At 41.1% G+C, this 12,089-nt stretch overlaps 2 protein-coding genes across 2 annotated transcripts in view; one reads left to right on the top strand and one right to left on the bottom strand.

The window, feature by feature from the left end:
• The window catches only part of vps35l (VPS35 endosomal protein sorting factor like), a 14,448-nt gene extending 8,958 nt beyond the window's left edge, over window positions 1-5,490 (top strand). The window contains exons 18-30 of the mRNA XM_008437909.2: window positions 462-542; window positions 630-692; window positions 775-860; window positions 976-1,056; window positions 1,579-1,642; window positions 2,331-2,429; window positions 2,507-2,584; window positions 2,672-2,786; window positions 3,488-3,627; window positions 3,718-3,883; window positions 3,987-4,105; window positions 4,738-4,887; window positions 5,016-5,490. Coding sequence (XP_008436131.1) covers window positions 462-542; window positions 630-692; window positions 775-860; window positions 976-1,056; window positions 1,579-1,642; window positions 2,331-2,429; window positions 2,507-2,584; window positions 2,672-2,786; window positions 3,488-3,627; window positions 3,718-3,883; window positions 3,987-4,105; window positions 4,738-4,887; window positions 5,016-5,114 — 1,341 coding nt within the window. The 3' untranslated portion in view covers window positions 5,115-5,490. The remainder of the gene's footprint in view (window positions 1-461; window positions 543-629; window positions 693-774; window positions 861-975; window positions 1,057-1,578; window positions 1,643-2,330; window positions 2,430-2,506; window positions 2,585-2,671; window positions 2,787-3,487; window positions 3,628-3,717; window positions 3,884-3,986; window positions 4,106-4,737; window positions 4,888-5,015) is intronic.
• Window positions 5,491-6,420: 930 nt separating this feature from the next.
• Window positions 6,421-12,089, bottom strand: part of get4 (guided entry of tail-anchored proteins factor 4) — a 14,165-nt gene continuing 8,496 nt past the window's right edge. The window contains exons 2-10 of the mRNA XM_008437904.2: window positions 10,591-10,753; window positions 9,680-9,758; window positions 9,332-9,413; window positions 8,781-8,930; window positions 8,073-8,211; window positions 7,846-7,986; window positions 7,659-7,734; window positions 7,468-7,540; window positions 6,421-7,388 (exon numbers count right to left, since the gene is read on the bottom strand). Coding sequence (XP_008436126.1) covers window positions 7,297-7,388; window positions 7,468-7,540; window positions 7,659-7,734; window positions 7,846-7,986; window positions 8,073-8,211; window positions 8,781-8,930; window positions 9,332-9,413; window positions 9,680-9,758; window positions 10,591-10,753 — 995 coding nt within the window. The 3' untranslated portion in view covers window positions 6,421-7,296. The remainder of the gene's footprint in view (window positions 7,389-7,467; window positions 7,541-7,658; window positions 7,735-7,845; window positions 7,987-8,072; window positions 8,212-8,780; window positions 8,931-9,331; window positions 9,414-9,679; window positions 9,759-10,590; window positions 10,754-12,089) is intronic.

Below are 12,089 nucleotides of genomic sequence, written 5' to 3'. Positions count from 1 at the left end.
ATTAAGCTTTTATATCTTACTGAGATAATTAAGTACAAAAACACTTAAAATAAGAAAAATATTCTTACATAAATCCCTCTTGGTGAGAAAAATTATCTTGTCAGAAAGAAAACAAGAAACATCTCCTTAATTTAAGATATTTAATCTTACTAAGATTTCAGTTTTTGCAGTGTATGAGGGAGTATCAGCGCTGTACTAAAAAAAACTAAACAATAAAAGCATAAAATTATGAGAATAAAGTCATAATAATGTCATTCGAGAAAGAAGTTGTACTGGAAGTCATACAAGAAAGAAGTTGTACAATAACAGTGGTATTAGAATAGTCGTATGAGAATAAAATTGTACGAGAAGAAAGTTATAAAAGACTTTTCTGGTATTATTTCAAAAATTCTCAGTACGACTTCTTGTAATTTAATTTAGTTTTGACATTTTGTTTTGTTTTGTTTGTTTCGTCCTGACAGAAACGGGAGGTCAACACGGTCCTGGCTGACATCATCAAACACATGACTCCTGACCGAGCGTTTGAGGAGGCGTACCCTCAGGTTAGCCCGATAACTCGACCGGCTACAATTTATTTATTTCTCTCTCTTCTTTGTAATCACTTCGGTGTGTTCTCGCTCTGCTGCCAGCTGCAGTCAGTGATCAGGAAGATCCTCACCTACTTCCACGACTTTTCCGTCCTCTTCTCCATGGTTAGTGGTCTGAAACACAAATCCAAACTGTTCCCTGGTCATCGTGTTTGACGTTCCCCCCCCCCCCTCCTCTGTCCCTCAGGAGCGCTTCCTGCCGTTCCTCGACATGTTCCAGAAGGACAGCGTGAGGGTGGAGGTCTGCAAATCCATCATGGAGGTTTTCATCAAGTAAGATGGAAAAAAAAACAAAAACGGATGAACCAGATAGGAAAGAGGAATTTAGTTGCTTCAGTCGACAAAGTGAATGGATTTTTCCCGATCTGTTGCATTTCTTTTCCTGTAGACACCAGCTGGAGCTCACCAGGGACCCGGTCATCCTCAACGCCATGCTGCACATCTGCAAAACCATGCACGACTCTGTTAAGTAGGTTATATGTTACCATCTAAACTTTAACATGTGTGTTTTTATTTTTACTGTTAATGTCGTTTTAACTATGTTATCAAAAAAGCTTAGCTAACTTATAGCCACAAGTATTGTGTCACCCATCCAATTAAGGCAAAAAGTTGTCGAAAGTCGGGTATTTTTATAACGTCAGTGATGTCAGCAGTAGTTTTCAGTACTATGAATGCTGGGAGATGGAGTTCGATCAGTCTGCTTTGAGAAAAATAGGGTTGACTTGACTGACCGGCACAACAGAACACGCTTTGGGTGAATTAGAGCAGAAAATGAGAGCCAGGCCTTCTCGTCCAACATCAGTGTCTGACCTTACAAATGGAACACCCTGATGTGTCACCTTTTGCACTCAAGTTCCCAAGTGTGCAAAGGGTGACACACCGGGGAACTTGGGTGATGAAGAACAATCACATTCATATTTGTGTGATGAATGCAAACAAAGAAATCCTTTTGGAAGTCACTCAGCAACGTCTGTTATCTTTTGCCTGGCAGCGCTCTCACGCTCGAAGATGAGAAAAGATCTTTGGCTCTGCTGATCATCAGCTTCATCCGCATGGTGAGACTTCAGTTTTATTTAATAAGAGTCATTTCACAAATAAGATTGTGTTTAGTAAATTAAATATGGATGAAAAATTCTGAATCCAAATTATGCTGGTTAGTAGAGAAGCACCGGTCTGACATTAATAACTGCATCATTCCTGATATTGAAAAGAACCCTCCATTGTGTATCGGTGACAATGTGCCTGAGCCATAAGATCAGATCTATTCAGTATAACTCTATGCTTTGTGCTTTGAGCGACATCATGCTTTATTATTTTTTTTACATTATATTTAAAATTCCCAATTGCAATTTCTGAACCATTTGAAAGGTTTTCAGTTTCAGAAAAACTGAATTTTCTTTTCAGTTTGTTTATTTTTTATTTTACGTTGGCCGTTCTATACCTAATTTCACTGACTGAACAGATTAAAGTTGTTTTTTCATGTTTGACCAAGATTGTGAAGCTGTTGGTGTATTTAAGTGTGCTGTACTTACTGGTGCAGCGTTAGCAAATATATTTATAACTCAGTACATTTATGCTATGTGTTTAAAAAAAAAAAAAGCATTTAAGTCAATTCAACACTGGTCTTCTGTATCGGATCGGGCCGATACTAAATCTCAGATACCGCTCCGATACGCTGCTTTATTATGGCTGCACTCCGTACTGCTAGTAATCTTGTCCTCTCCTTCTTGCCGTACTCTTCAGGTTTCCTTCGGCCGGGACTTCGAGCAGCAGCTGAGTTTCTGCGTGGAGGCCAGAGCCACCTTCTGCAACCTGGAGCCGGTCCTGGTGCAGCTCATCCACGTCAGTAAAGCGTCGGCGTCCTCGCCCGGCACATACTGACTCTTTGTCACACCGAGTGTGACCTTTGTTCTGTCCAGACGGTGAACCAGCTGGCCATGGAGACCCGCATGGTGATGAAAGGGAATCACTCCAGGAAGACAGCAGCGTTCGTCCGGGTACGGTTACCTCAAGATGGGTGGCTGTCCCTTTAAGTGGGAGGCTTCTCGCTCATTGGTCTCTGGTTTCTGTCGCCCGCTCTCCAGGCGTGTGCAGCCTACTGCTTCATCACCATCCCGTCTCTCAGCAGCATCTTCAGCCGCCTCCACCTCTACCTGCTGTCCGGTCAGGTCGCCTTGGCCAACCAGTGTCTCTCTCAGGGTGAGCACATCCTCCATTTTGGATTACAGCTCAACTTCTCCCAGTCTTCTGTTCTTCCTTTGACCTTCTGCACATTGTCATGCCGCAATCACAAACTTCAATACATTTTACTGAGATTTTATGTGATGAGCCAACACAAAGTCGTGCATATTCGCAAAGTGGATGGAAAACGATGCGAGATGTCACTTTTTTCTTTTGTTTTACCCCCAAAAATATTGCTGTGCATTGTGTAGGGATGCATGATATATCATACAGAGACCCCTGGGGGACATGGGGAAAGTTTTTTCTTTTGCCTTACCTCGCAAAACCTTTGTGTTTCCTTGCAATAAGCTATTTTGGTCTATTTATAAACATGAAAAAGAGTCTTTCATGTTCATAAATAGAAGTGTCATTAGGTTAATAATGACACTTTTAATGCATAGGTTGACACATTTAATGGACTTTTAATGCAGGTTTTAGTACAACTTTGCATTTAAAGTGTCATTATTTACAGAATGGCACTTCATGACAACATTCATAAAGACTCCTTCATGTTCATAACAGGTGTTATGTCATGTTTATGACAGGGTCATGTCAGTCTTATGCACACCCTATCAAATAAAGTGCTACCGATTTCAAATATTTTGACCTCATCGAAGCTCATTCGAAGCTGAAGGGGTGTGAAATGTTTTGATCTCTGAATAAATGCCTCCATCTTCCAGCCGATGCGTTCCTGAAGGCAGCGGTCAGCGTCCTTCCTGAGGTTCCTCGCTCCATCAGCGTGGAGGGGAAGCTTCGCTCCTCCGAGAGCTTCCTGCTGGACTTCATCAACAACTTCTTGGCTACGCTGCTGGTTGTCCCGGTAACGCCCTGGTTTTTCTGACAACGCAACGAAATTTTAAGCATCCTGCAAAGGAGGGCCATGTAAAACCCCCCTTGCGTGTGCCTCCAGGACCACCCGGAGCACGGTGTGCTGTACTTGGTCCGTGGGCTGCTCAACATGGTCCAGGATTATACCTGGGAGGACAACAGCGACGCCAAGGTGCGCGTTTACATCAGCGCCCTGCCACTGCTCGCCGCCATGAGTCAGGAAACGTACCTCTACTCCATTCCCAAAGGTAAAAGCACACACACACACACACACACATGGATGCAATGTTCTGAAATCATGGCGTGCACAATCAGCTGTTCCCTGGTTAGACTCTTTCTTGTGTTTCCTAGTGGACTCCAATGAGACGTTATATGGAGGAGACCCAAAGTTCGTATCAGAGATCAACAAGCTGTGTGAAACTTTGATCGGACAAATCTTGGACCATCTGAAGACGCTCACTCGCGATGAGGTCAGAACGCACAAGAGTCACTCACTTCCACTTTGATCTACTCACATTCTTCATTTAAAGGGGCGGTATTATGCAAAATTATTATCGTTTTTTTAATTCTTCTAGTTTTTCATCGTGTAATAATGTTATTTCCTCATCACAAACATACCTGGGGTGTTGCTTTGATTCTTTAATACATGTTTGAGAAATCCTTTAATCTCCTGTGGCAGCTAGGTCCACACCTGGGTGCGACTCCTCTAATCAGCTCCTTCAGACTAGCCAGCAGCAATTAGCAAACACTTTAGTTCATTACATGAGTTACTTCTCAGTGAAATGCTGATGGAAACAATATTAAAGGGTTAATAAAGAAGCCATGTTGTGATGACTTCCTGAAGGTGGAGTTTCAGAAAGAGTAGGAGCTTCTTAAAGAGACAGAGGCCTAATTTCAAAGTGTTAAATTATGAAGTCATATTTGGTATATATGGCATTTTTATGACAACTGAAGTTAACATGGTTACGTGACTGTGTTAGAAAATGCCACTACGTGCCAGGAAATCACAATACTGCCCTGTTAAAGTTTATAAAGGTAACTTTTCAGAAATTTCATTCCTCTACTCATATCTTTCCCTGTTCTTCCCCTGGCCTCCTTGCAGCAGAGCGTGCGGCGTCAAAGCGCGTTGGCTTTCTCCCTCTTCGGGGTCCTGCTGGCCCACGGCGACCTGAGGAACAACAAGCTGAGTCAGCTGTCCATCAACCTGTGGAACCTGAGCCACAAGCACGGACACTGCGAGACGCGAATCTCTGTGGGTTAGCATTTTACAAACCGAGCGGCTCTCTGCCAGAAATTAATAGCTTCTGGATCCGTTAAAAGTTGACTTAACTATGCACGTACTTTATTATGACTTTTCTTGTCCTTTTGTGTTTCCTCCAGATTCGGACTCTGGAGTCCATCAGACATCAGGCTCAGCGGCCTGACATGGCCCACCTGTCAGACACAATCCAGAGGCTTGCTCTGCAGTCCCGTACCTGAATGTTCTACTGTAAAATAGTTCATGAAACATATTCAAATTATTTCACTAATGTAAATAAAAAATCGGAACCACATGAAATTCAACTCTACTTACAGCAAACCAAAACAGCTGTCACAACCACAAAGTATTACATTAGGCTCCCTTTATTCTGAAACCCCTGAATAATAGAAATATAATAGGAATACCGGTAATGAGAAGAAAATGGATTGATTGTAAAATGTCAATGCACATTTTGTGTTGTGTTCATGTTACACTGCTCTACTACTAATTAGTCAATTTCTAGTTGTTAGTGGTTGGCACTGTTAATAGGTTCTGGAATTATTGTTTCTCTAATATTTAGGTTTTTATATTAAAATCGAAGTTATTCAACATGTATTTCAGCACAAGCTTTTTATTTTATTTACCTGTGCTGGTTACAATTTAGTTCATTTAGTTCCAGGATGTTTGTTCATTTGTCTGTACCTTTGCAGAGTTCCATGACTCGGCTTTACAGGACCTGTACAGGTTAATAAGCAACCCTACACATGGAAGATCTCAGGATCCTTTACTGTAATAATTCTGGCCCATTGTAGAAATCCTTCACTCTAAAAAGGCCTCAGTCAGATAAATTACCTTCACTTCAGTCTATAGTAGTACAGTTCTAGTCCTTCTTGTAGGCTGTCACTCTGTCCTGGATGGGTTTTTTTGTGCCTGGTTTTTAGGAGAAAAGTTATTTTTTTGGTGTCCTTTGTGAACCAGGCCAGTGGCCAAAGGTTTACACCTCAGAGTGCAGAAACATTAACACTTGCCTGCTGACGTTCCTCAACAAGCGCTCTCTGCTGCCTGTGGCAACCAAATCCGATAGTAAACAAGATAATCCTGGCACTCCAGTTTCTTAGATAAAGTAAGGCTTTCTTCACAGAAACTAAACCAACCCTCCCACTCTTCCTTTTTTTCCCTTGCCCACTTAATGAAGAGAAAATCTGATAGCAATATTCACAGACATTTTGATGCAAAGTGTTTTTCTGGAAGTTATAACAGACCTTTACCTCAATAGTAAGGTCTTTGAAATTATGACTTCAGCCCACCTAATGGTAGGATCAGCATACAGTACAAATAACACATTAAGTTAATGTTCTTTTACTTTGCAAGAGTTGACTTGCATTTCAACTTTTCATAGCAATCTGCGTTCAGTGCAAACTGAGCCACGCAACCAAAGCTGTGAAGTTGATCCGTCTCCAAACCTTTACCCAGAACTTTGCACCCGTCTTTTTCCGATCCAAACCCCCCAAAAAGAAATATACAACACACGTTTGTGACCAACAAGCCTTTTTAGTGTTTTATTTTACTTGCACTGTTTGACTTTAAACAGTGTGAATCAAACACTGTTTAGATTTGAGGTCTGACCAAAGATTTTGAAAATGACCCAAAGCTCAAACACAGCAGATGGACTCGTAAAACAAGAACTTGGCGCGATTGTGAGTGAAATGATGCAGGCCATAGATATTCAAGTTGTGACATAATCTCTGGTGTAATGATGAAACTAGAGATGAAACGCTGACACACACAGCGATGGCTATAAGTATGTTTTAATTTACATCTGACAGAAGAGACATAACGGAATACACTTGGAAAAAAAAAAAAAAAGTCAGCAGCAGCTACACCTTGGCTCCTGATGGAGCTCTCCGAGGCTGACCGACCAAACACTTTGAAATCTGTAGTGAGGCTCACTAAACCCTTACACTGAGCAGGGTTGTTGCACTTGTGACGCCGTCCTCCCCTCCTAGACGCCGATCATTCCAGCCTCCTTGAAGCGGGATGTTACGGGGAGAGGACAGTTTATCTGTGCATCATACACACTTAAAACAGCAAGCAATAGTCCCAAACTACCAAAAACAAAAGATGGTTAAAGATAAAATGTATTCGTACAACAGTTCACCAGGAGGAGAGGTTGCGGTTTGGCCCGCTCGGTCCAGAGGGAGCCGACGGGGGATGTTTTGGCGGAATGATAATTGTTCTGGTTTTGCTGTGAACTGTTTGGGGATGGTGGGACTTTTTGTCAAACAGCCCGCCTCTGAAAACGCAGACCAGCGCCTCGACCTGACCCTGTTAACTAAGGGGCACTAGGGAGGCGGAATGATCTTCCCTCTTCTGATTTGTTTTCTCCTTATGTGTTTGTTCTCCTTGTCGGGGTCTGTGGGCTCAGTCCAGTTCTATGGGGCTGCTGTCCTCGTGGGCTTCTTCGGCAACGTCGTCTTCTTCACCAGAACCCATCAGGCTGTTCAGCAGATTCCCTGCCAGATGGAAACATTAATCAGCTTCTCCTGCTGTGGCCTCATTGTTTACTGAAAGTACAGACAGTGTTGGACTCACCCAGCAGACCTCCGTACGATGGAGACTGTTTGGGTGGGACTCCAAAGAAAAGCTGTCCTATTCGGTCGAGATACTAGGACAGCCACATGCGCAGAGAAAGAGAAACGAGGAAGGATAAATTGAGATAGTCACTGGCTTCAGAGTGCTTTACCAAAACTTTTAAAAGCGTGCAAGACATTAGATCAACTCACCTCATTATACATGGGGTCCCTTTTCAGGGAAGGTTGATATTGCTCACATAACACTGTGAAAACTGTTAATTTACCCCTGAAGGACAAAACAGCTTTAATTATTGGACATCAATATTCTAGTACACTCCAAAACACAGCCTGTGTTTAGCCTTACAAACACAAGTAGTATCAAGAGACTTGCTCTCACCCTTCCACTGCCAGCAGCAGAAACCAGATAAAGTTTAGTAGAGGCTGGACGAAGGGAGGGCCCCTCTCTATGGACGGGTGTTTCTCTGTGTATGTGCTGAACACCACGGAAGCACCGTTTTTGTTCTTTAGGCAGAGGAACCTGGAATGGGAAGGCCGACAAGAATGAAAACGGAGTAGCAACCCTTGTGTCTTTGTTTCACAGTGCCGGCGTCGCTGGTGACTTACTGAAGGACGGCCTGCACCACAAACATGTCGACTTCGCTGCGGTAGCCTCGCGACGATGAATACTCTACTAGCATCTGAGCGCAGCCCTCCCCGTCAGATGAGTGCAGGAAATGATACCGAGACTCGCTGTAGTTTTGTTCTAAACATACAAAGCAAAGGAACGGCTCATCGTCATCAGTATAGACAGCAACACGAAATCAAGACATTCAAGACCGTTTCAGAACGCTACCAGGGTTTTTCCTCATAAGCCTGGCGGGCCCACCAGGCTTTACTTGCCTCCTCACCAGGCTAACCTTTGTTTGTTTATTTTAAATAAGTTTTTTTGTTTCATAGCTGGGTTTATAGTCGGCACATTGAACTGCACCTACCCATTATCCTCACAAACCATTATTTCCAATTACGATGCCTGCCCTAGCGCCTCTACCACCGGGCATAGCAGGTTTTCTGGGGAAAACCCTGTGTTAAACCTTTGTGTTCAACGTCTTTATAAACATTTGGAGGAGCAAATGACAACACTTTTGTAAGTTGACTTATTGAGGCAGGCTGTGGACAAGACGCAAACTTCCTTCCAGGAGCTACTGGTATCACTGTAAGATCTCTGATAAAAACGGCATTTCTACCCTGAGGGAAGACTTTGTTAAGAAACCATCCTACAAATATTTGGGTCACCCCTTTTCTTCACAGTAGCTAAGACAATTAGCCATTTACCTTTCCATAAGATGACAGCAAGCAGCTGGTGGAGTTTTGGATGACCTAACTTGCCAGATCCTCCTGTAGACCATTTCAAGGCTCTGGAAACAAACGCAACTCTCTCTGGAGAGTTTGGGTCCATCAGGCTGAACAGCTTGGCCAGATTTTCTGCATCACAATTCACACACACACACCACACCAGTGAAGACAATTTACAAAAAAAATTAATAAATAAATGGAAACAGAAAGAACTTGCTCTAATTTTATATCATTTACCATTAATATGCGATTTTGTGAATCGGAAATGTGGTAATGGACCTAAAGAAATGAACCATTTCTAATGCCGATTTGAATGCAAGCGACACACAACTAAAATTCAGTTGAAAGAATTGGCTTTTTAAACATTTTTTTAATCTTTAAGGAATCATTATTTGCAAGCGTATGACTCTCACTCACACGATGAAAAAAGGAGCAAGTAAAAAAAATAGACCAAAAGCAGACGGCTCTAAAAATAAATCTCACTAGTCAGCGCATCAAAAATTTGGCAGAGTGATCAATCTGTAACTCACCTAATATTTCATCTTCTACCTTTGTGTCGGACTTCTCCAAAACCTCCAACACCAGCATGGACAGATCAGCTGCACTGTTTTGCTGAAAAGCAATAAAAAAAAACAAGCCACTTCGACTTTTTCACTCGGTTTTCACACAAAGGATCTTATAAATAGGCAGCAGCAATCCACTAACAGAAGCTGAAAAGATGAAACACCAGTGCAACCCATATGCAAATTTACGTGACATACACACAGCGTGAGCCACACTATCGGCTAAATATATGTACATACAAGAATTTAAAGGAAGTCATCTGTAGCTGCAGCAGCATGTCACAAAGACATTTTAGAGCCTTGTGTATTTTGTACCTGGTTGTAGCTGAAGAAAAGAAGAGCCCCATTGTACATCAGCTCTCTGGCTTCAGCGTGTTTTCCCTGTGACATATACCTGATGGAGGACAGGAGTGATAATGTTAAACCATTTCAATCGTTTTAAGCTTTTTGGGTTCTTTTATATATTTGACATAGTCCTAAAATTGTAATGCAGCCCATTTCCCCATCTACAGTCAAGTGAGACATCTTTTAGGCAAAGGGTCAAACAAATGAAATAGGGAACCACCAAGTGATAATCATATTAGGCTTCTTACTAATGGCTTTTAAAAAATTGTATTCAACATGACTATATTTTCAGAACTAGTACTACCGGAAATATAATACATTTTTAAATAAAACCAGACAGTTCTCACAGTCTCACCGTATATAAATATGACCATTAGCTAAGAAAGCAATCTGTATAGAAAACAAACTAAGCATAAACATGTCTAGCATCATGCTTTATAACAGAATGTGGCTACCTAACCTAGCTAATTGCTAACACTACTGCCCACCGTTAACAAATTCCCTTTATGTAATGGCAACAAAAACGTTTTGCCTTTGTATTTTTTGTTGTCTCTATATTATTTCAACTGAAACGCAGAAACAGCTGTCTCATGTTCTTATCTCAGTAGCTTAGCTAACACAACTCTGCTATCCTCAGCCTTCTCAGGCTCGCTTTGCTAAAAAGGTAACCAGCCAATAGCCATAGACCGGCTGAAGACGGAAAAATCGAATGTCCAATTAGGCGCAACAACAAACACTTCTAGGCGGGTCCAACAAGAAATCCAACCAATCGCATGTAAACAGCAGTGAAAAAAGGGTTGACAGCAGAATGATCTGGAACAGATAGGCCTCGAAGCCAACTGACAATTACAAACTGCAGCTAGCACAGAGGCCATACTCACCTAAAAAATAAAGTTCTGTACATTTGGTGAGCTTCATAGTAGTCTCCTTTTTCTACGCTGGCTCGAAGTTTCCCTTCGACTCTCTGGACGCCTCCACGGTTCCTGACGCTGGAGCACCTCAGAGACTCCGGCTCAGCCATGGTCGCACCTCCGCAGCTGCACACTACCGTAGCGTTGACAGACAGACCAAACCCTTTTAACCAACATGACCCTCTTCGTCTGCCGTAGCCGGTGTATTAACAGGGTTTTGAAATTTTATAACCCTTAAAATTGTTTTTCACATGACAGATACTGGATTAAATTACCATTTGAGAAATATTAAGATGGTTCATATAAAATTCTCACAAATTCCTCCTTTATTCCTTCTCTCGGGACAACATAATAGCTGTGTGAAAAGGATGAAAACGCGAAAAAACACAAAAATATATTGCTTACCAAACTACAATAGTTATTGATAGATTTTTTTTTTTTTACCTCTGGTTCTGTTTCCACAGTGATTATGTAGTTCTCTCTCTGTTTGATAAACGTAAATTATCATTATTATCATTATGTATCGTTTTCTAAAAATAATGTTATTGAGGTTCTCACAATAAATACACATTTGTTAGTAATACAAAATGCAAAGAAACTTGCCTCACTTGGCCCCTCATAATATGAATATTTAATAGAGCAGAAAAAGATACAGCATGTCTCATCCTAAGAACAACAACGTCATCCTATGTCACTATGCCATCCTCTACGTAATTGTAAAATTCAGCCCTGTGGGGTGAAAAATGTCTAGAAGTTGTTTCCATGTCTTATGAAATCGCTTTGCTGTCCTCCTGTATTGTATAAGTTAGGTTTGATTGGTTAATCATTTCTGATTGGTTAATCAATTCTGATTGGTTAATCAGAAATTAACCTATCAGAAACCGTAGCAATACAAAAAAACGTTTTCAATATAGACATAGGGGCTTGATGACAAGCATGTTTAACATCTGCTTTCAGGTTGTTTTTTAAAAGGAACTTGTAATCTGATAGACTGACCTTCTAGTGAACTGACAGAACTATTACTCTATGGATTATTATTATTATTATTATTATTATTATTATTATTATTATTATTATTATTATTATTATTATTATTATTATTATTATTATTAATTATCTTCATACATTTTTATTCTTGTTTCAATTGTTTTTGCCTCCATCTATATTTATTGTTCTTCCTTCATGATTTAACATAAAATCAAGAAAATTATGGACAATCCTCTTTAAGAGATTGTCAGAGCGTCTTCAGTTGGCGGCTTCTTCAAATTTGCTGTAACACAGACTGCTACAGGAGATTTTTCCTGCTCACAGCCACCAATACCTCTTTAATTAATATGAATTACAGGTATATTTAATTTCCCTTTGGGATCAATAAAGTATTTTTGAATTCGAATTGAATTTAAATCATCTGCATTAACACAACACAAAATCTCTCTCTCTCTCTCTCTCTCTCTCTCTCTCTCTCTCTC

This window comes from Poecilia reticulata, linkage group LG19 (genome assembly GCF_000633615.1).
Source record: "Poecilia reticulata strain Guanapo linkage group LG19, Guppy_female_1.0+MT, whole genome shotgun sequence".
Taxonomy (NCBI): domain Eukaryota; kingdom Metazoa; phylum Chordata; class Actinopteri; order Cyprinodontiformes; family Poeciliidae; genus Poecilia; species Poecilia reticulata.
The sequence above is the reverse complement of the archived record's forward strand: the minus strand, read 5'-3'. Positions and strand labels throughout refer to the sequence as shown.